The 23229-nt window shown below is 42.3% G+C and overlaps 1 protein-coding gene across 1 annotated transcript in view; it reads right to left on the reverse strand.

The window, feature by feature from the left end:
- Window positions 1-23229, reverse strand: part of LOC139711153 (E3 ubiquitin-protein ligase UBR5-like) — a 71883-nt gene that overhangs the window by 11777 nt on the left and 36877 nt on the right. Inside the window, exons 23-42 of the mRNA XM_071623071.1 lie at window positions 22488-22623; window positions 21527-21690; window positions 20769-20991; window positions 19355-19691; window positions 18370-18461; window positions 16194-16340; window positions 14891-14997; window positions 13578-13701; window positions 12702-12831; window positions 11654-11811; window positions 10981-11146; window positions 9807-9980; window positions 8451-8580; window positions 7663-7821; window positions 6474-6675; window positions 5367-5500; window positions 4695-4948; window positions 3284-4028; window positions 2571-2876; window positions 166-1111 (exon numbers count right to left, since the gene is read on the reverse strand). Coding sequence (XP_071479172.1) covers window positions 166-1111; window positions 2571-2876; window positions 3284-4028; window positions 4695-4948; window positions 5367-5500; window positions 6474-6675; window positions 7663-7821; window positions 8451-8580; window positions 9807-9980; window positions 10981-11146; window positions 11654-11811; window positions 12702-12831; window positions 13578-13701; window positions 14891-14997; window positions 16194-16340; window positions 18370-18461; window positions 19355-19691; window positions 20769-20991; window positions 21527-21690; window positions 22488-22623 — 4834 coding nt within the window. The remainder of the gene's footprint in view (window positions 1-165; window positions 1112-2570; window positions 2877-3283; window positions 4029-4694; window positions 4949-5366; window positions 5501-6473; window positions 6676-7662; window positions 7822-8450; window positions 8581-9806; window positions 9981-10980; window positions 11147-11653; window positions 11812-12701; window positions 12832-13577; window positions 13702-14890; window positions 14998-16193; window positions 16341-18369; window positions 18462-19354; window positions 19692-20768; window positions 20992-21526; window positions 21691-22487; window positions 22624-23229) is intronic.

The raw sequence follows: 23229 nt of genomic DNA on the forward strand, positions 1-23229 counted from the left end.
AGGAAGGTCAATTTATCACCATCTCGTCTTTCCGAAACCCTTGTTGTAACTCATTTTTCCTCACTTATACATCGTATGAATGCAACTGCAGTACAGACAACTCTGTGCATACGCACACAAGTGATATCTATAAACTAAACAGATTGTCACAGTCTGACAACTTACCGTAGGAGTCGGATGATCTGATCGAAGGAGTTGACTGGCTGGATGTCTGACCGGTTGACCGTAACAGTCGTAGGACCACCCCTGCTGGGGGTTTTCCTCCGTCCCCCGTCCTCTGGGTCGGCATAGTCCTGCTGATCTAGGTCTCTAGTAGCAGATGTTGGCCGACTGCGCTCTCCCGTCTCATGGTTGGACAGTTCCAGGGGCAATGGATCGACAGAGGCAGCCGCTGCTGCTGCTGCTGCCACCGCCGCTGCATTACTGGCAGACTCTGATAGATTCATCGGACTCGCTTGGACCGCCTCTTCCTGGCCTACGTGGAAGAGGGCGCCGAGATTGACTTCCCTCGAAGCAGCCGCCGTGAGGTCCTCGGCTGCACCCCGCTGCGGGTCAGGGGGTAGGGGGATTTCCGAGACTGACACACGACTGGGGCCCGGCATGCTGGCCGCCGCATCCCGGCTCCCTCCAGCGGGATGCCCTTGGGCAGATTCTGCACCCGCCGCAGTGCTCTTGTCCACAGACCCAGTGGTGCGTATTACACTGACTAGTGTTGCCGAGGTGGCGTTGCTGCCACCGGCAATGGGTATCGTTGGCGAGAGCGATAGTCCAGCACTGCCCCCCATCCCACCAGCAGGGTGGCCCTGATCGCCCCCGCTGCTGTCACTTCCACCCGAGCGTGGCTGCGCTACTCCGGCACCGGAGTCCAGAGAGAGGGGCCCTGGGAGGGACCCAGAGGGAGTCCTAGGGGGATCCTGTGTCCGCCTCCTTGCATCCGAGGCTGTACCAGGCACTGGCCTTGGAACAGGACCCTGCTCTGACAATCCTGAAGAACCACTGCTCATGTAGGAGGATATCGAGGACATAGGTCCAGAAGGTTGGGAGGGGTCACTGCTCTCACCCAGACTCTGACTCACAGGCAGCGTGGAGGCACTAGCCAGACTGGTTGCACCTGTGCAGAGGAGCCAAAAGTTCAAGATTCCTTAGTTTGAGGTCCCATCGTGGCAGCTCAATATTTCTACTCTGGCATACTCAATATGAGGTATAAAAGCACAAAATAACACAACAGACATATTTCTCATATCTTAAAGGGTGTGTTCAGTTCTGGTCGAGGTGAGGATTCAGCTTTTAACGTTTTGCGAGATATTCAGAAACCACTCTATGAGATGTCGAAGAGCATGCTGTTCTAAGGGGTATCAAAAGTTTATTCGATGAAAATCGGTTTTGAAATGGCCAAGATATCCAAAAACAAGGTGAAACAAAGAGATCCTAATAAAGTTGTGGCATGTCGCCTTTTATCATTAGCACTTTTTTGGATATCTCAGCCATTTGAAAACCAATTTTCATCAAATAAACGTTGAATCCTTCTTAAAATTACATGCTCTTTCATATTTCATAAGAGGCTTTTCGTTATCTCACTTAGGAATGCTCAAAACATGAATCCCCACCTCAACCAGTACTGTACAGTCCCTTTAAAGACATGGTAGCATGGGGATTCATGAATGGCCGATTCATTCACTGCCAACCGGGGTACATTTAATAACCATAAACCGCACTGGTCAGTGAATATGCTCATTGAAGCACATGCTCTCCAGTAACAGATGACTCCAGTTGAGGTTTTTTAGCTGTGCGTATACTTGCACAGCGATCGGTGATAAAGCTGCATGCACAAATTCTCAAATAGGATTGATTGATATGATTGATTTTATTTTATTTATGTATCAGAGTTTCGCTAGCCTTCCCTCTCCGTGGTGTCCTCACGCTACCAGGTCTTTAAAGGGATTTATCAGAATTAGAGACAGGTTTTTGCTGCCCATGAAACAAGATATATCTCAAGATTGTATACAAATCTTCACGACATGAAGGCTAGGGAACATCACATTTATTTGCCAGATCAGCATATCACAAGGTTAATGGAATCAATGCTTCACAACACTAATCCCTTTACATGAGTCTGAATGATTTGAAAACCAAAGAACTACTACTAAAGGGGCAATACTACTAAAACATGAAATCATATTTGAAGTTTCACAAAGAAAATGGGACACTCTCAAAAATAGAGAGGAGTATACTGTTTAAGCCATATATTTAGGGAGTCCAATTTTTTGCAATTCGTGACTTCCCGACAATTTGGCGAATGGTTGAATTTGTGAATGTGGAGTACAGTAGTGAATGGAGAAATGTATGCATGCACGTCATATTCGTGTCTGGATCAGAGTTAATATTTTCGTGTGTTTTAAAATTTGGTAATAGCACTCCCTTTGCGAAATTTGCGAAAAATAAAAACCTTACAAAATATTTGGCATATACAGTATAACATACAGAGAAAGCTGTAAGATGAAAGAATATGAGGAAGAGATAGAATCACACAGGATAGAAGTCCTCAAAGAGACATTATGACTAGGGCATACCAGAGAGCAGAGATGAGGACTCTTGGGTTTCCGAGCTGGTAGTGGCACCTCCCGACACGCCCCCTTCTTTCGCGTCCTCGCTGCCTGCCCCGCGGGGCTCGCTGAGATCATTGGCCCCTTCCTCGGCCTCTTCCTCCTCCTCCTCGTCTTCTTCTTCCTCCTCTTCATCCTCCTCCTCCTCCTCTTCCTCCTCTTCCTGATCCTCCTCCATTCCCAGCTGGCCGACCATCTGTCGCTGAGAGACGCTCATCTGGGTTGGCAGGATCTCCAGGAAAGATTGGTGCACAGTCACAGACTGGTTGTGGCCTGGGTGGGTAAATATTTGATGCTGAATGTGTAAAGAACTCTGGTATTGTTCCGTGGATGTAAAGTTGTACGATTCCCGTCAATGAATCAAATTTTATTACTGTTTTGACCCCATACTGGCCATGATCTACACTTCTTCTGAGATTCAAGACTTGAAATAATGATGGCACATTGTGAATTTTGGCATATGCACTGCCTATCAGGGAAAATGCTTGATTCTAGCAGGTGTGAATTTCAATTTAGCATAGGTGATGTAGAATATTGATATCGAATCTCAGACACTCTGCATGAATAACATGAGAGAACAAGAATGAAACATTCAATAGAAAACATTACAAATGGAGTATATAAATGAGATGTAATGAAAGCAATAACTGTCTGCCAAGATTAACACCATCATTGCATACCTAGCACGATATCCGAGTCGCCCGGAAGCATTGGGTTCTGAGGCATGCCAAAGAGTTGCTCCTTAGTTGCGCTCGGCTGCAGCAACTGGGGTCTGTCTGCCAGGGGCAGGGCTTCAGCAAGGGGAGTTTCGATGGGATCCCGAGGAGGGCATCCCAAGAAGGTGGTGGAGTCCGATCTCACAAAGAAAGGGTGCTTGCGCCCGGTAGAGGTGGACGGCCGATCCGTCTCCCTACCATCGACCTCCATCCTGGAGTCACCTCCGGCCTCGTTGTCCTGGACGAAGCACCAGGGGCGCTTGCCGGCGGAGGCCTGGGAGGGCTCGCAGAGGGGTTCCTGCTCGAAGCAGCGCAGGAAGTAGATGCAGGAGTCCAGGACGTAGGCAATGTGCTTGAGAGCGGCGATGTCCAGCATGGGCAAGGAGCCGAGATGCTCGCTGTTGTGGGAGCGCATCAGGGAGAGGACGTAGCAGAGGTAGTCCATCATGGCGCCGTGCTCCTCCGTGTTGCCGTGGGTGCCCCGTCTCCTGCTCTCCAGCGAGTGCTGGTAGGCGGCCTCCTCGCGTGCCGCCGCCTCCCGCGCCGTCCCGCGCAGGGTGCGCATGTACTGGCTGCGAAGCGGGTGTGTTGGGTGGGAGGGGTCAGTGGCGCCCATGAGTGCCTTACCATAGCGCAGCTGTGCCTCTGTGCTGTTCATGACACACACAAGCCAATCCCACGTGGGCTTCAGGCTGGAATGTACATAGCTCTGTCAGACAGGGGGAAACAAAAACATAACGTAATCCATAACCTTTCATGGTAATTAGATCCAAAGATACAGGCAACACCATCAAACCCATATATTTATCAATTTTGTGAGCTACAAACCTTCATAGACAAGGTGATAAATTTATATTAGGAAGACTGACAATGAATATATTGGAAGCATCTTGTTTTAAAAATGCTGCTAAGTAGATTTACAAACTTGGACGTCAGAAAAAGGTGATTTTGATATTGAAATCCCTGCTTAATAGGGCATATCACATGTCATTAATACAAAAGTAAACAGAGTAAAATCCGACTGTAAACACTGGTTGACTTTTCAAGAATGAAAAGCATCCAATGAACAGTGAAAGTGAACATACAGCTGTTATACTGTATCTTTACCACAGGAGCCTATATTCAGAGCTACAACGAGGCAGCTTTCATTAGACAAAACAAAACCCACTTGTTTCATGAATGATGACAAACATCTGAAAACAAACTTATCCATTACTTAAATGACACTGCTCTTTGCTGAACAAGGAGCTTAAATGTGATGTACCCTGTGCTAATAACAAATGCAATGGTGCAATGTGATGCACTTAAAAAAAAAAAAAAAATTGTGAGGCTTCCCACAAACGATTTTCAAAAAGTTTCCAGTGTTTGGCCATACCTGCAGCTCCTTGGCATTCTCTGCAGTAATCTCCAGGGTCTCTGTGATCGGTTCCGGTGCCTTGTAGTTTGGCAGCAGCGACATCAGGTCCGAGATCTGGCGCATGACGATGCCAAAGGCCCGCGCCAGCCGGCTGGCCGTGGTAGTGGGCGTGGTCTCCGTGTTGCCGGTGGTGGGTGGGGCCGGATTGGCCGCCGTCGAGATGGTGGTTCTCCGGAGGTTGGAGGGGTCTATGTAGATGAGACCAGTGGAGGCTGGGTGGAAAAAGTGGGGAGAATTATTGATGGGTATTAGCAACAACTCACACATCACAGACACAAAATGACCACAACTCCTTCTACACTGTAACATGTTCTCACTGTAACACAGTCGAAACCTGTGCATACAATTCAGTGACTGCTCAAGCTCACCATTTCACTTTGTGAGAACAAGAATGGTACTAACTCTAGGAACGCTGATAAGTCTGAAGGCAACTCTGGATCCTCCTGGACATTTTATCATACAACCTTTGTCAAGACGAAGACATCAACATGATTACATAACACATCCCTGACTTGATATCACAAACTATACAGTAAAATGAAACCACACCATCCTTCACACATATGTTACACACTGCCCAATACACTCTTAACTTCAGTTGACGGAGTTGGACTGGACACAGTTACTCACCAACAGCTGGTGCTCCACCTGCTGAGCCCAGCACCTCATTGACGACCCCTGGGCCACCACTGCGGGAGTTTCCTGATGTGGAGGACTGCTGATTGCGGAACGCCCACTGCAGTGGGTGTGGTGGCTGGTTGGATCTGTGACAAATAGGAATGGGAAACCAAGGAATTCTTTGGATTAAATGGTCAGACCTCAGCATGCACTCAGTGACAGAGCATATCGAGGCATTGGACTTTTTTGTAGCTCCATTTTGGGTCATCCATCTGATATCAATGATAAGTATTTTGTTGTGATTTCAATAAATCATGACATCAAATCACCGAACGGTCCTGCATTGACACGTTCAGCACTTCAATTCTCTCAAAAACATAAATCTCAACCTTACTCAGAGAAATGTTAAAATATAAAAAAATGATGTCAGGAATAAATGTTTCATACATCATAATTTCATTTTGTGACAATCACTCATTATAAGAAGTGATACCTCCACAACCCCTACTGGGCAGCGGCACAAAAGCACTTTAAGTGGGGTTTTTTTTTTGCACTACAATTGCAAGTTTTAAAATTGAGCTGTACGATTGCTGACTCAAATGTTTTCGTCTATTTGGCAAATAGAAGACCGATGTTCATGCATCCTGAATCCCTCTAAACAACAAGTGCAGTACATTAGGCTTTACATAATACATTACAGTATACACACAAACGGTCCATTCGAAAAAAAATGGCCCACATAGAACCTTGCTAGAACGCAAGCACACAGGCTCGAATGAATACTAAGACATACACCAACACCATACACACACTCACATGTACTACTACCAGATAATAGTACTTATCCACTGAAAAAGTGCACAATTCATTCTGTACAAGTGCGAGTAGAAAACTGCAAAGATATTTTCATAGGTTGAAGAATTTGCACTGGACAGAGTGAAACCAGCAAAAATTAATGTAGCACAAATATTTCTGTAATTTCCATAATATGTTGCATTGTATTACAGTTAACCCATTCCGTACAAGAACCTGGTGGTCTGCATATTAAGTCTAAGTGCATTTCAGAATTCAGTATGGAATGGGTTAACAATGCCTAGCTACCTAGTGCTCTCTACACACCTGTTACCCTCCTGGTTCTGAGAACCACTGGAGCTGGCCGCGATGGGTCGTTCCAAGGAGTCCTCGTTGAAGGTCTGCTCAACCGTCTCCTCCTCGTCTTCGTTGATCTCGTTATCGCTGTCCTCCTCCTCATCCTCCTCGGCATCGTCAGCGTTGGACGACGACTCATCCTCGGAGAAGAACAGGGAAGCCAGTCCTCCCCCTACAGCGAGTAACCAGGGAAAGAAATCACAACCAAAGGTGAAATTTTTTTCAATCATTTATTTATTCATCTCCATTCACAGGGTGGATTGCCCTTTCAATAAAAGATTTGATTTTCAAAGGGATTCAGATTGAATTTGATGAAAAAAAACTTCATCAAAGCCACTTGTCCTCAAAAAAATTTCTGTATCAGTTTCCATGGAAACAAACACTGTATGTGGCATCGGGCATTTTAAATTAATCCCACACCACGGACCTCAAATACCTTTACGAATTTGCCCCATGTAAGTAATGTTCAAGGAGCTTGCCCCCTTCTATGGGTTCTTTCATACATCATAATGCACTAAAAATTATATGCTCATGGGAAAATGTAATTGTTCATAAAAAGTACACATGCCTTTGACTTGTTAAAAAGGGTAAGTTCAAGGTAATTTGATTCCCCTTGCCCTCTGAAGGAGGCAAGTCCAATGCTCCTTCATTATGCTAGAAAATGAAGTTTTAGGGAATTCTCTTTATATAATCTTCATATCATTCAACTACTGCAATATCACGAACTAAAATTGTAACCTTCTTATCCAGTAATGTTGACACAAGAACTGGACAAAAACGTATAAATTCATAACTTTTGCACAGATTGTCCAATTTGCTCAATGTTCACTGATGTGCTCTAACAATATTCCACATTCCCTGAATCTGCACATGTTTATGTATACAAATATGAAGAGTTAAAAGGCAAAAAGCGACAAATCTATTTTTATCAACTTGAGATTGAAGCTGCTGAAAAATAGAGAAAACAATGAAAATACATGTGATAATTGTACTTGTGTCTCTGAAAATATTTCTTGTTATATAACAAGTGCGGTATCATGGAAAAGATTAAATTTTCTTTATTTGACGATGACCTTATCTAATTTATCTGTTTTTTGTATTAAAACTCTGAATTTGGTGTTTGAGTATTGCTGCCAATCAGTTTTCATCTTAGCCCTACCTGCATCAGAGCCAGTGTTAGGTGGGTTGACTCCACCGCGGCGACTGGATGTCTCGTGATCCTGGCCCCCGCCCTCCTGGTCTTGGTTGCTATGGTTACTCTCGCTGTCGTAGTCACTTTCGGCCAGGAGATCAAGGTCCATGTCGCTTTCGTTGCCACCTGTCACAAAGTGATCACCTCAAGTTTTTACCTCAAGTTATTATGTAACCTCAGTCCAGCAAAGCAAACATTTGTTGGATTTCAGTGGGTGTATAGAGATGAAAACTTGCATCTCTGGATTTTTGGTATAAAGATCTTGCGCCATTCAAGGGTATGTAACAGTTTTCAGCTGTATGAAAACCTGAAAGTGCCAAATTTTAACTACAGGTTGCAAACATGGGAGCTGGATCTAACTCTTATATGAAACCTCTGTCTTTATCTTGTAAGACTTCACACCTCATACTCCTTGATCATTCAAATGTGTCAAATATACTCTGGTTGTACTCATCAGTAATTTTCCTCTCCTTATCACAAGTACTAGTTTTGTGCCCGTTCTATAAAACAAATAATGCAAAAGTTCATTTCACGCAGTGGCAGAATTATGTGCCTTGAATGGGATGAAACAAACTTGGCTTGTAGATATGCCTCATGTGTTTATTATTATTGCCAAAACGTAGCTTGTGTACATAATACCAGCTGATGTACTCAATCTGTACATCATTTGTATACAACATGAGAAAAATTCTCAGCAACAATTACAGTGTACAACAGACTTCCTCATCACGCTGAAAAGAAATCTGAATCCTTACCATCCTCTTCTGGTGGATCGTCCTGACTGGGCTGGTCTCTAGGGTCCCTGGGAGGAGCATTGCCAGGGTCCGCATCCCGGCCTCGGACGTCGCTGGACACCACAACAATGTCTCCCTCAACCGTGTCAATCTAGATAGACAGAAAGAGAGAAAATTACAGTGCAGGGTTTATACATAATATGTGTGACACTGAGAACAGGCCCTGAGGGAAGACACGTGATGAAACTCACAAATCCAGGATGGCAAAGGACTCTAATCATGCTGTGATCATATACGAGATCTCACTGCATCCTCATGTAAGACTTACACAGTCCACAAGCTTGTTCTAATGGCTCGGTGTGCCTGGTTGATACTGTTTGCAGACTGTCACTAGTCACCTGGGGTGAACCATGAGGGGTTGGCATCTTTCGCCTGTTTTCTGAAGTGGGTATGTGGGTGGACCACTTCACCGGGTTAGTACTCTGCTCTTTGCGATGAATGAATTGAGTGAGATCTTTTACGAGTGCGAGCCGTGATTCATTCACACATGGGACCTCCATTTAATGTCCTATCCAAGGGACAGAGTGTTCTCAGCTTTTTAATTGAGGGGACCGCACGATTCCACACACACAACACTGCTCAGCTAGATTCAATAGGAATCAACCCTGAGCATTATCGACTGAGACACATCACCGACAGTCGGCAATGACACGTAAGCATACCAAAGAATGTTAGACGGACGTAAGGGAGGTATTAAGACTTGGCAGACTTCTGCTCGAGTCATCTGCAGGCACGCTCCATCGCACACAGATATGACACAAATGTACACAGGTACCTAAGCACGCCAGATGGCCTCTGTACACTGGATATTAACCCATGGATGACTGATACTCATTATACTTGGTATTGGGTCTATAAACAGTGTGTTAGTGGTCAAACTCAAAGTATATTGTATCTTCAAAGGGTTAAAGGGAGCGTATAGTTTATGTTGAGACCTAACTTCAGGTTTCTGATTTTTTTTTTGTGAGATAACGAGAAACCTCTCATGAAATATGAGACAGCATGTAATTCCAAGAGGGATTCAACATCTATTTCATGAAAATCTGCTTTGAAATGGCTGAGATATCCAAAAAAGAGCATTCCTAATAAAAAGCGGGACCCACTTTTTATTACGATTGCTTTGTTTTACTTTGTTTTTGGATGTCTTAGCAATTCCAAAATCAATTTTCATCTAATAATCTTTGAATTCCTTTTAAAATGGTATGCTCTGTACTATTCCATAGGTGGTTTCTTGGTATCTCACAGAAAGGTAAAAGTCCAATTTTTGTCTCCACCAATACTATACAATCCCTTTGATAATTTGCTTTCCTGGCTCACCTCTTCCTCTTCGCCAAACTCCATGTCCTGATTGTCGTCACTAATGATACGGTTGATGCGGTGCTGGTGTGTCCTAAGGGAGGGGGCATGGTGGTGGGCGTGGCTGGTGTTGGGCTGGGCACTGGTGGAGGAGCGCATCGGCAGCGGCTCCGTGAAGAACAGCTCCTCGCTTCCCTGCAGTATCAAAGAGATCATTATTAATGGCATTGTTTACCATTTGTAGATGAAACAAAAACCTAGCTTTAGTCCTTCAAAATAGTTCTAAAATGTGAGTTAGGGATAGAAACAACCAAAGTAAAAAAAAAAAATGATAAGTATAACCAATGTTAAGTATTGTTGAATACACAAAATGTGAACACCAGTTATAATAAAATTGTTTCTTGACAAAACCATCCACAGTTATGGTTTGTGAGAAAAGTAGTGATATATCCTTGTATTTTAGGTTTAATTGCAAATTTTTTGTAAGATAGGATGTTTTGTGATGCAACTGACCTACACATATGCATCAAACGTGATAACTCAAACATTTTTAAAATCATTGCTCCCAATGGTAAACAGTACCTTTAAACACTGTTAAGTTCACTCCTACAAGACATCGATATCTATGTCTTAATCATCATTTCACTCAATAAAACTCGTAATCAAATGATAACAGTGTGCATAGGTTTGCTGGCCTGTCTGTCCTATGCTTTGTTCTTTGTTTGCTTCATGGATGGGGCTGATATTATAGAAAAGCAGATAACTTCAATACAGTCCACAATTATAGCAGCTGTTACATACCTGGTAGCAAGAGTATGGCATATTCTTTCAACACCCACCACGATTTTGATACAAAATAACATCAACAAAATGAACAGCAATAATGTCTCCTTTCAATGCATCTTTACACAGTATACATGTTATCCATTCTGACTGTCGACATTCCACTTTTTATGTTGGGCCTGCATGTTATAAATGTCAATTCTGATTAACTCTAGCCTCTTCAATACATTGAACAACACAGCATGTGCAGTCAGAATAAGGAAGAAAAAAGTTGCTCAAACTTTTTGAAAAAAAGGGTCAACCTCTTATGACTACGAGAGGAGGGAGATCTATGAATGGAGAGCTATACTGTGGATAAAGAGTGATGGAAACAGGGACGGACGGATCTCACATTCTCCTCCTCAAGTCTTACCTGGATGGCATCAGCATGGCTGTTGAAGAGTGGGAAGGGTGAGGAGGGTCTGGCCACGCCCATTCTCACGGGGGCGATAAGGGAGTCGCCGATCTCGCACAGCTCAGTGATGGACTGGTGAATGAGGGCCTGGAACACTCGCTTGCAGCGCAGAACTGGCTCAGACCTTGGAAAATAATGAGAAAGCATTACAATGACAACTGGAAGTTTTCTTGAGGATCCATGGGCTACTACCCTGAGCCCTTGGTGGAGATACCCTAGTTCACTTAATATCAGGTCCCTTGGAACAATTTTTTCACAGTGGTGCTGAGCCTGAGGCTACCTTTAGGTTGCTGTATCAAAAGGAGTGTTTCAGTATTTGAGGGGAGTCCGTGACAATGTGATTTATGGTCGACTACCAATAATGTAATGTAATCCATGCACATAAAAACAATAGGGGTGCTACACACCCCGCTGCCAAAAAGTCAGGGGTGCTGGAAGTTGGCAGTACCTCCGACTTGCAAGGGGCATGTTCACTTTTCTAATTTAGCTGCTTTCTTTTCTCACAACCAGTTTTCTTTCTAAATTGTATTTTACTTTATCTGCATATTTGTTAAATCATATGAATCTGTCATCTGCATGCTAATGTCAATAAAGCAATTACAAATATTTTTCAAAAGGCCAGGTTACTTACAGTTTCTTGCCTGGGGTCATCTCGATGCTAAGGACGACAAAGACCCTGGCAACAGAGCGCACAAACCGGCGGGCCACCTCAGCAGCCTCCGCCTTGCTGGTAGCAGACTGTGCATGGCGCAGACGACGTATGAGGGTCGTCAGGAGGGTGTCCAGATCCTGGTGATAACAAATCAAGGAAGAAAGAGAAAATGATACCTATCCTTAACCCGTATCAGAAATTTCTAGACAAGTTAAAAGCTAGTCTGAAAAAGAAAGGGTACAATTTTATATGCACAACAGTAAAAATTTGATCCAAATTGGATGAAAATTACAGAAGCTATAAAAGTGAGAAATTTCAGTGATTTTTTGTAAAACAATTCTCGAACAGCTGACATGAATATGCAAATGAGTGAGATGTTGATGAAATCACTTCAAAATTTATCATAATTGTGAACAAGAAACCGACAAGAAATTCAATTTTTCGTGATAAAAGTGTTTGAAAATATTGTTATTCCTGGCTGAATAACCTCAAAATAATAATCAGCCACATATATTATGATTTGAGCCTAGGGCATAATTGCCTTAGTTAAAAAACTGGAAATTGCAAGAATTTATGAAGAAGGAAGGTGATGACATCATCAACTCAAGAAATTGCATATTCATATTGACTGTCAAAGGAATTTTATGATAATTAGTAAAAACTTCACAATTTCAAAACTTCCTAAATTATTATCCAATTATGATCAAATTTTTCCTGTTGTGCTTATACAACTGTATTCTTTCGAATCAGACTATCTTTTAACTGGTCCAGAATTCTGCTTCAACATGCCATTTGTTGAAATTGATAGTTGACACTACTACAGATTGGACAAATTTAAAGATGCTTTGACAAAATCTAAGAATAAGAAGGTGTCTAAACAAAATGATTAGAAAAGACACTTCTTATTTCTAGGCCATGTGATGCAGAAATAAAACTGAGCTTGATATCGAACACTTGACTGATGGCGTAAGTTTTTCAGAGCACGTCAATTAATGGATTATAGTGCCCAGCATCGCTGACAACATACCGATGATGCACACTTGACGATGAGAGTGTGGGTGAACCAGTCCAGTTTGATGGTCCCAGACTGCCTCATGAGGTAGACCTGGTCCTCTGGGATCGGTGCATGCACCGTGTCCGGCCCACTGGGGCACTCTCTGTTGGGTGATTCGAAAGGTCATTCAACATACACCACACTGCATAGCATACAACTGCAAATGATTCAATACTCAGAGATGTCAATAAGTTTGATTTTACCTTCCAATTCATCACAACTTTGAACTTCTGTGAAAGATTGTAGGAATTGGTGGATAAAACCATTCAACTTGAACAGTTTTATCTATGCATTCTTTTAAAGAAGTGTTGGTCCTAACAAGGACCTATTCATTTGATGATTTTTCACCAGTGCTGTATTATTGTCGTGAACGAGTTTGAGTGATGCAGAGTATGCATGTAAAGAATATTACCTTACAAGGATAACCTCAACTACCTACAGTGACCCACAAGACACTTCAAATATATATATATATTTTTAAAATCTTGATGAATAACTCAAAGATGTGCAATATACAAGTCAAATCATATACTTTAAAAGTGGATATTTTCACGCGAGTAATTTTTCACACTCAGTCGGGTAAGATGAGTTTTGTGAGCTTTTTATTCCGAGGAATCAAGAAATTAACTACTAGAAAATATGGCAAGCAAAAACTTTTGTGTGCTTTTATTTTCATGCTGGTTTTTTGGCGGCGCGAAATATGCGAAAATTTCAACACCGCGAAAACTCCCACTTTTACAGTATATGCTACTAAAGTGCAAAATAAAAAAAATAGAAGAACATAGGAAATAAATGAATGGATGGAAGGAAGGATGGATGGAGAGGAGATGAGTTGCCATGGAAACCTACTTCTTCTTGTCTTGGCATCCGTTGAGGATCATAGCACTGACAGCCTGCCATTCCTGTAGGATGCTCTCCAGGGCGTGTCGAGAGAAGCGGGGTGGCTCCAGGTTGTGGTCTGGCATGTCCAAGTCTGGCCGGAAATCAAATCAAGAAAGTCAGTATAAACAGGGATAACGGTTTGGTCAGAGTTCTTTCTCTTTGCATTTTACATGTGGTTGCCCTTCTAGCATTATCTGTTTTCTTTTTCTTCACAATCACCCATGACACTTTGAATGAATATGAAATTGACTATCATAAAGTAAACGTCTGGCCTGAATCAAGGGGGCTAATAAACGCGGGGAAACTGGTAAAAGTTACAACGGTTTTGTTTTACATGGTGTCAACTAGCAAAAGTTCACCTACTTTTAATTACAATCTCCCAATACAAGTTAAAAATATGAGAAGTCAACTGTTACAATTTAAAAGCCTACAGGGATGATAGTGAGTTTCGTGGAAAAAAAATGGAAATCAAAATTTTTCAGGTGATTTTGATACATAGAAAAAGCAAAATGTGTATAGACTAGAGAGAGAAAAAATCTGAAATCAGATTTGAATCTACTATCATGCCTGCATTATAAACAGTCTGGCTGGAATTAAACCAAGGGAGTAGGTATAAACCGGAATAAAGGTATGGTTAGAGTAACCTTTCATATCAACACAAGGTAAACCGTTCCAGCAATTTGCAAACTCTAACAAATGTTTTCATCATCATTTCCCAGCAATCTTTGACTGAATGCGGAGTCTTGCCTGAGTAGAGGGGACAGCAGGCACAGAGGATAGGGTATCACAGAGGACAAGGTATTACAGAGTATCCCATGCCCAGTAGTACATGTCATGTGTATCTTTGGGGATGCATACTTTTAATGTGCCAGAGCTCATTCATTGTACTGGCCCAAAAGAAATGTTTAGTTGCCCAGGCAAAGAGGCAAATTGGGTCTGTACGCCCTAGAAGTGTGGTAGGGCAGTTCCTGGCAAGCCCTGCAAATCCGACTCTCAATCTTTCTATCAAATCTCCAATTAATTATGAAGGGACAGCTTACCGGCAAAGTGTAGAATACCTGGTATTAAAGTAAGACAACGAGGCATTCAGAATGTGCATGAGGTTTACTAGGTTACTATAATCGTCAGCAGATGTTCATATAAACTGTAAATAAAGTGCTAAAGATTTCCTTTCTCTGTTTTATTGTTTGTTTGTTTGTTTGTTTGTTTGGTTTTTTTTTTTTTTTGGGGGGGGGGGTGCAGGATGATGATGGATTGACAGGAACCACTGTGTGATGTACCCGAATCATTCTTGCGCGAGAGTCGGCTCCTGGACTGGCGGTACTGGCGCTGTTCCACGGTCTGTCTCGCCACTGTCTGGGCCAGGAACAGCAGGATGTGGTCTCCTCTGCATGGGGGAACAGGAAAGCAGGCAAACATAACATTTGAAAGGTGGAGGAATTTTTGACACAGAACGATAGCTGGTGATGACGACAATCAGCTATACTTCTCTTCCTCTTGATATGGTGTCCTAGACTGCAAATTTACCAAATTGTTTGAACTCTTTGTTTTGGCTCAAGTAAGGTCTTCCACTATTCATGTGGCCACTCGCTTTGACACGTAGTTTCAGGGGACTTTCGGTCAGTCTCTTAAATCTTGCTTGTAATCTAAGGTGGCTGACACCATTCAGGTGTAGCATTGCCTCAGTCCCATGTGAAAGTAATTGTGATGTAATAGGGGGAAAAAATGCAATCCCAGTTCATTCAAGAAAATAATTTTGGAACAGGCATTTTGATCTGCTAAGGAAGAATGCAATAACCGTTCTGAGTGGAGTGCAGAGCACATTGAACTGTTTGACACATTGTAACATACATTCAAGGAGGGAAACATGGAAAATAATACCCAAAAGTGTTGTGCACTAACCATAACCCTGCCCTTTTCTCATCTCTGAGTTATGCCATAAATAATAATATTTGAGATTTCTGTGTTGGTCAGACGGAGGGGAAAAAAATGTGTTTTTATGTTAGCACCGACAAAGAGAAAGAGAGACAGACAGACAGACAGACAGACAGACAGATATTAGAACAGACAGAAAGACAAACAGACAGGCAGAGAGAGAGAGAGAGAGAAAGATAAAAGATAAATACAAGACAGAAACAAACAACCAAAGAAACAGAGAGAAAATATGTGACCCGCTACAACAAAATGATCCTAAAGTCGCTGACGGGTGAGCTGAGAAAATTGAGTTTGAAGTCAGATCACCAAAATCCGTCAAAACGTTTGGATTTCTGCTTTTAACATAATTTTGTAGTCTAATGTATCTTCTATCATCTGCCGAAATTTCGAAGCTAAATGATCAAAGGAAAGGCCTGAAAATAGCATTTTTCTGGGCCATGATAGCCTCGCCCGTCAGCGACTTTAGGATCCTTTTGTTGTAGCGGGTCACATATGTGTGTACTTGTACAATAATACCAGACAAGAGACGAGGAGAAGGGAGAGAATCAGAGCAAAGAAAGACAACATAAGACGCAGCCAAACACACTAATAGAGAGAGTGTGTGACTGAGAGAGACAGAAGGGGAGATTATTTGATAGTCCTCGTTACCTGCTGTTGGGTATGGTGACCAAGTTGGTCTCGTTGATGAGGCGGTCGAGGAGCTCTCTCCGAGTGTAGTGCTGGCCTGAAATCAGCGCCTTGCACTCACACTTCTCCCAGCAGTCACAGTAGGCCGTCGGGGATGTGCGCTTCAGTCTGGAGGAAACAGATTGATAAGTAAGATAATAAATGAGTTGAGATCGATGGGTTACAAATAGGGCAGATTTGTGTCAAAGAAAACATCACATTCTGTACGCGCCGTATAATTTGTGAGGTGTTTATTTTTCCAAATTTCGAGAGTCGGGTGCTATTTACTAATCTAAGAACACGCAAAAATATTAATGATCCTGACATAAATGTGACATGCTAACATACATTTCTCTGTTAAGTACTGTACTCCACAATCGTGAATTTAACCACTCGCAAAACTTTTCAGGCAGCTAAGCAAGTAGAATATTTAGTACTCATAAACAACATCATCATACAGGGAACTAAATGGCCAATATCTGCCTAAACAAGGAAAAGTAGAAATTACGCGGTGCGTAACATATGTCCCCGCCGGAAGTAGCATTTTGTAACAAAATGTGCAATATAGGTAAAAAATCAAGGTCAAAGGTCAAAGAAGTCAAAGGTCAAAATTCTGTGTAGAAGTTTTGAAGCCCTCACCTAGTGCCATCACATAAAGCAAATGGAATCGAAATTGGGTTAGAAATTGGCGAAGGAGTAGCATTTTGTAGCCAATGTACAATATAGGTCAAAAATCAAGGTCAAAGGTCAACGAAGACAAAGGTCAAAATTCTGTGTAGAAGTTTTGAAGCCCTCACCTAGTGCTATCACATAAAGCAAACGGAATCGAAATCGGGTTAGAAATGGCGCAGGAGTAGCATTTTGTAGCAAAATGCACAATATAGGTCAATAATCAAGGTCAAAGGTCAAAGAAGTCAAAGGTCAAAATTCTGTGTAGAAGTTTTGAAGCCCTCAACTAGTGCCATCATATAAAGCAAACGGAATCGAAATCGGGTTAAAAATGGCGAAGGAGTAGCATTTCGTAGCAAAATGTACAATATAGGTCAAAAATCAAGGTCAAAGGTCAAAGAAGTCAAAGGTCAAAATTCTGTGTAGAAGTTTTGAAGCCCTCAACTAGTGCCATCACATAAAGCAAACGGAATCGAAATCGGGTTAGAAATGGCGAAGGAGTAGCATTTTGTAGCAAAATGTACAATATAGGTCAAAAAATCAAGGTCAAAGGTCAAAGAAGTCAAAGGTCAAAATTCTGTGTAGAAGTTTTGAAGCCCTCACCTAGTGCCATCACTTAAAGCAAACGGAATCGAAATCGGGTTAGAAATGGCGAAGGAGTAGCATTTTGTAGCAAAATGTACAATATAGGTCAAAGGTCAAGGTCAAAGGTCACGACTGAAATTCTGTGTAGAAGTTTCAAAGCTCCCATGTAGTGCTATCATATAAAGCAAACAGAATCAAAATTGGCTCATAAATGACAGAGAAGTAGCAAATTGAAGATTTTGATCACACACGGACGCACACACGGACACACGGACACACGGACGGACGGACACACGGACGGACACACGGACACACACACGTACGGAGCCCGTTTCATAGTCCCCTGCTCGAACTCGTTCGGCGGGGACAAAAACATGAGGGAGAAGACCCCCTTCTCTTCAGTTGCTCCACGTCTAGCGAACTCCCTACCAATCCAACTTTGGAATTGTAACAACCTTGATACATTGATACCTTCAAATCTGAACGAGACTTATTTTTTTCCAGCAACTAATGAATAATGTGTGACATACTGTGGGAGCCAGGCACCTTTAAATGTTCCCAGACATATGGCACTATATAAACACAGTTCATGATCATTATCATGATCATCATCACCATCATCATCATCGCCATTATCATCATCGTGTAATCATCACAGCTTCTGGATAACATACAGTAGCATTCAAGATTTTTTTTTTTGTGTGTGTGTGTGACTGGCTGCAAACTAAAGGCCAAATGAAGTCATTTTCCAGATATGACACTTCCCATGACACTCCCACCTCCAGAAGTGAACACTAATGTACACACCTCTGTTCCTTCTCTGTCAATATCTACCTCCAAGTTGGACTGGATTTTCATTTTGGAAGAGATGCATCATAACTTTTTTAGCACAGGTTCAACTCACTTGCAGTCATGTCCCTTGTGGCAGATCCGGGCACACTCTGTGCAGCAGCACAGTGGTCCCAGCAGGCCACAGGTACGGCATTCAAAGATATCCTGATAAGAAGATAATATAACAGAAAAATTAAGTAAAGAATAACCCGACGACCTTCAAACATTTCTCAACAGTCTCTGCTCATATGTGGATGATCTTTCACTGTTCATCCACAACACATATAATAAACAAAAGATACAATGTACATAAAATACGAAACAAGAACTGTCATCTCATATTTGAGAGTATATTTTCATGATGCAAAAATGCAGCTATATCCCTCTGATAATATACCTTTTATATAACCTCCTCTCTTTCTTCACTGTACAAACAAAGAGAATGAACATCTCAGTTCACTTCTTTTCTTCTGAGACAGAAGTGTCACATGTTCCCTGTTTGGAAGATAAAGTTAGCTCAAGACATTCTTGTTCTCTCTTGAAACTAGTAACATGACATGATACGCCCTTGCACAAATATGATTCATTGACTTGAAGTAACTAGGAATCCTTGAAGAAACCCAGCAAGCATGAACTGCAACCGAATGAAATAAAAACAAACCTAAAATTAGTACCTATTTCGCTTCTGCACTGTGAGAAGGTATTGTGTTTATACTACAGTCTGCTGTTGGAGTCGTTAGTGGCTCCATGTATCATCTCACATTACCATTACGTAATCACCCTTTCAGTCATCCTTTCTGCGGTCTCTTTGCTTCTGATTTCCTACACTCCTTTCTCTCCATTCATACCCTGGAAAAGTCATTACCAGTCACATGGTCATCCCATTTCCTCTGCCACCTACCCACTCATCTCATACCGATGATGTACGATTGTATATAAAACATACTGTACCACAACTTTGAAAGAAACGCTTGCATTTTGCACTGACTGTCCTTTCACAACACTTGTCTCCTTGAGTTATTTTATCTCTGGGTTGCAGAACACAAAAGCAGACCCACCTGATTGATGTGCTCCGTGCCAGTCCAGGTGAAGCTGCAGGTGTCGTTGCAGCAGAGGACGTAGAGCGGGGAGGAGTCGGGGTGGCTGCCGGGAGGGAAGACCATCGACTCAAACAGCTCCTTGTTGAAGGTGGCCGGCTGCTCCTCCCCTCGCTTCTGTGTCGCCCCCGACGACGAAGCTCCGCCCACCTGGCCGCCGCTGGATGACGACTGGGCTGCCCTAGGGGCTGGGCGGCGGCGTGAGGCCAGGTTCTCCGTGGCGTCGAATATGGTCAGGGCGACGCCGTATGCACGGATCTTCACAGCGGCCATGAACGGTGTGTTGCCGTGAGAATCCCTACGAAAAGGCAGCAAGATATGAGTATGAATTAATATTCTCATGGATAGGCAGCATTGCAGATGTCTACAAAGAAAAGGTTGAAGGTTGTTACACACATTCGCAGACATCAAGAAATTTTGCTTGATTGAAGAATAATGTCTCCCAATTTCGTGTATGAAATCTTACAGAGTTTGTGAAAAGAAAACAAAAAAGAATACCTACCTGCAGGTCACTCAAGCATACGCGCCCTTTTTGTATGTAGAATAACAGTTCAAAATTTTCTAGGTCTGAATGAATTACTGGGAAAAATGTGTAATATTAATTCCCCGTCCATCATAAAGAAGTTTCCAGTTTTACTTTTCAGAGGAAAGGTCTTCATCACCTCTCTCTACAATATACAAACTTAGGAAAGTAATCTAATTTTGAGGGTTGCACAAGGGACACATAAACTTCGAATGTGACTATCAAATCAATTATGTTTATTAGAAAACAAACAAATCAAACAGTGCTAAAAAAAAAAAATGTGCAGCATCATGTGAGAAGAGGTTTGTTTTGTAGTACTGAATGATGAACTGCTACCACTTTACATCTGACACTAATTCTTGGCTTTTCCTAACAACTAATTTTCAAGGAGATATTCTATCAGTCCTCTGATACCACATGTAAAAAAATGTGAAAGACTCCATGTGTCACAAGCTCGACATATTGGCCCAAATTCATGAAGTTGGTTTAAACATAGAGCATGGTTTACGCAAATTTCTTTTGCGTAAATATGAGTGACAGATTGCGTATGCCAACAGACGTCCAACACTAATTGCAAATAGATACTCGCAAGTCAAAGGTACACCTACAAGCTTGTATTTTATGTATTTTTGTCCATGAACTAAATTCAAACCATGGTATAAATTCAAACCACCTCCATGAATTCAGGCCAATATCTCTCACAGGTGGTAAAGCTAAAAAGTCATCTCCTGCCACATTCACATTTGAAAGCTAATCCACTGCTTCCCCAGAAATGTGAAGACCAGAGAAGCCATCCAGAGGAGATACAAAAAATTGGTACCAGAGTGTGAAATGGACCCTCCCAAAACTCACTTGCTGGACAGGAAGTCCGGCAGCCGCTCAGTGAGGGCCGAGGCCTCGCAGAGCAGGCGGAGGATGTGCTGGGCGTTGGTCCGGCGCTCCTCCGGGGTGAGGGTCACCGTCTGGTTGTAGGAGAGGCTGGTTGCCAGGGACGACGGGTTGCTGGCCAGCGAGCTGGAAGACCCGCCCACCGTCGCCGAGGTGCTGCCCAGGCTGAGATTGTCTTCATCTTGATCTGTCGAGCAACAACAAATTTCTTGGAAATTGTGTGGCAATCTCTTGAAAAAATTACTGCACCCTATACAGTACGAACCATGTGCAGGTAACACACAAATCCTACAGCACACATACAAACTGGGTAATAGAATGCAAGACCACACAATGTTCAAACAACATTTAATCAACCATAACACATTCACATACTTACCAACCCCAAAATTCAGTATAAAAGAATAACTGGGAGAAAATATTCAACATATACTAATTTTCTCCCATGTCCCATACACCACTATTAGAAGGTGTTGACAAAAATAGGAGCACAAGGTCAAATGAAGCTCCTTCCTTCCTAAGAAAGAGGAATGATCCTACTAAATGGGAACATGTGGTAGGTATACACTCACACTGCTTAACTAGAACATTATACATGCTACAGCAATGTTTTCAAGCCCTGAAAATTACATTGCAATATTTCCCACAACTAAAGAAAAACAGCATTAGAGATGATGGGAATTCATCATTTGACACTGCACCATTATGATATGCTGCATTACCTAGGTAAAGTCCAGATGGTTCAGGAGGCCAGCTGAGGGTGGGGATGGGGGCGGAAGCCAGGGGCGAGGAGGTGGAGTCCCTCCCATCGTCGCCGGGCATGCCGCTGGGACCTGAAGAATGGGCGGAGCTTCCACCCCGACTCATGACATCTCGCATTCCCATACTGTGAGCACAGAAAGACAAACAGATAGACAGTGAGTGAAATGTTTGGTATAAATGAGCATGGTCTTATTACAGCAATAGAATATTCAGATGACCCAGTATTAGCAAGGCTGCACACTGGCACTGGTCCGATTGACCAGGACAAGTAAAAATCACTGTCAGACCAGAAACTTTTTCAGGAATGAACTAGTGAAAATGGAAAAACTGGGTACCTACTTGTCTGGCAGACAGGTCGGACCAGTAGAAAAAATGGGCTAGTGTGCAGCACTGCAGTTAGTGTAAACATGAAAAAAAAAAATGTGGTCTCCATATCAATTGTGCGTGGACGGTCTCATTAGTTTAGAAAAGCACCTTCTTCACAAGTCTTTGCCTTTTGTGGATAAATGGAACTAGGCTCTTCAAATAGGCCTGAATTTCAGCCTTAATATTTGACAAAGACTTCTCCTCCTTCCACATTCCTCCCCCCCCCCCTTTGCCATTATATAATGTCAAATGATTTGACATTTAAATGAAAAAGCTCGCAACAAACAAGGATGCAAAATGGATATGTTCTTTTCCATCCATTTTTGCAGTACATAACATAAAACGCAATACAAACTGACACATTTAACAATCTTGATTTCATAAAGATGCCATATTATAAACTTCATCTCAAGCTCCGAACATTACAACTATACAGGCACACACACACACAAATACAAACAGTGATAGTCTTTGGTTGTATCTTTGATAAAGAGGAAAACACAAACAGAGAAAGGCCAAGGCCGTATTAAACCATGTCTATAATGATTTACCCACCTGTGAGAGCTTGGCCCAGTGCTGGATGCCATGGCAGCCCCAGCGATGGCATTGCTCAGGGTGTGCAGGGCGTTGCATAGCATCTTGGCCCGGTTGCTCACCTCAGACGTCAGACTGGCCAGACTGCTTGCTCCTTCTGTTGGACGAGGATATCAAACAAAACAATTCAATTCTCCTTTTTGTTTTACAGAGTCTCCTCAGCATGCTACCTTGAGAGATTTTTCTCAGGGGGTCTTAAAGGTCCTGTTTACCCTAGGGAGCAGTGATTTAAAAAATGTTTAAGATATCACATTTGATGCTTATGTGCAGGTCTGTTGTATCACAACATATCGTACCATATGAAATTTTTGCAATAAAGCCTAAATAATATAAGGAGATATCAGTATTTTTGTCATTAAACCCTGACTATAGATGGTTTAGTCTAGAAATATTTTTATAATAACTAGTGTTCACATTTTGTGTATTTAGCAATACTTAACATTGGTTATACGGATTCAAATTTTTACAGTGGTTGTTTCTATCCCTAACTAACATTTTAGAACTATTTTAAAACACTAATGCTGGGTTTTTGTTTCGTCTGCAGATGGAAAATTATGCCTTTGATTTGTTTTAGAGATATCATATTTTATCAGAATATATAAAGGTTGGTTATCGAAACAATCCTTTTTCTGAGAGGTATTTCATCCTTAAGGCAGCATTGCAACCATTCTCCTTTCTACAGAAGATAACTTTTCAACGAGAA

The sequence above is a fragment of the Diadema antillarum genome, unplaced genomic scaffold (assembly GCF_040938485.1).
Source record: "Diadema antillarum isolate AM-2024a unplaced genomic scaffold, OU_Dant_1.0 seq00001619_RagTag, whole genome shotgun sequence".
NCBI lineage: Eukaryota > Metazoa > Echinodermata > Echinoidea > Diadematoida > Diadematidae > Diadema > Diadema antillarum.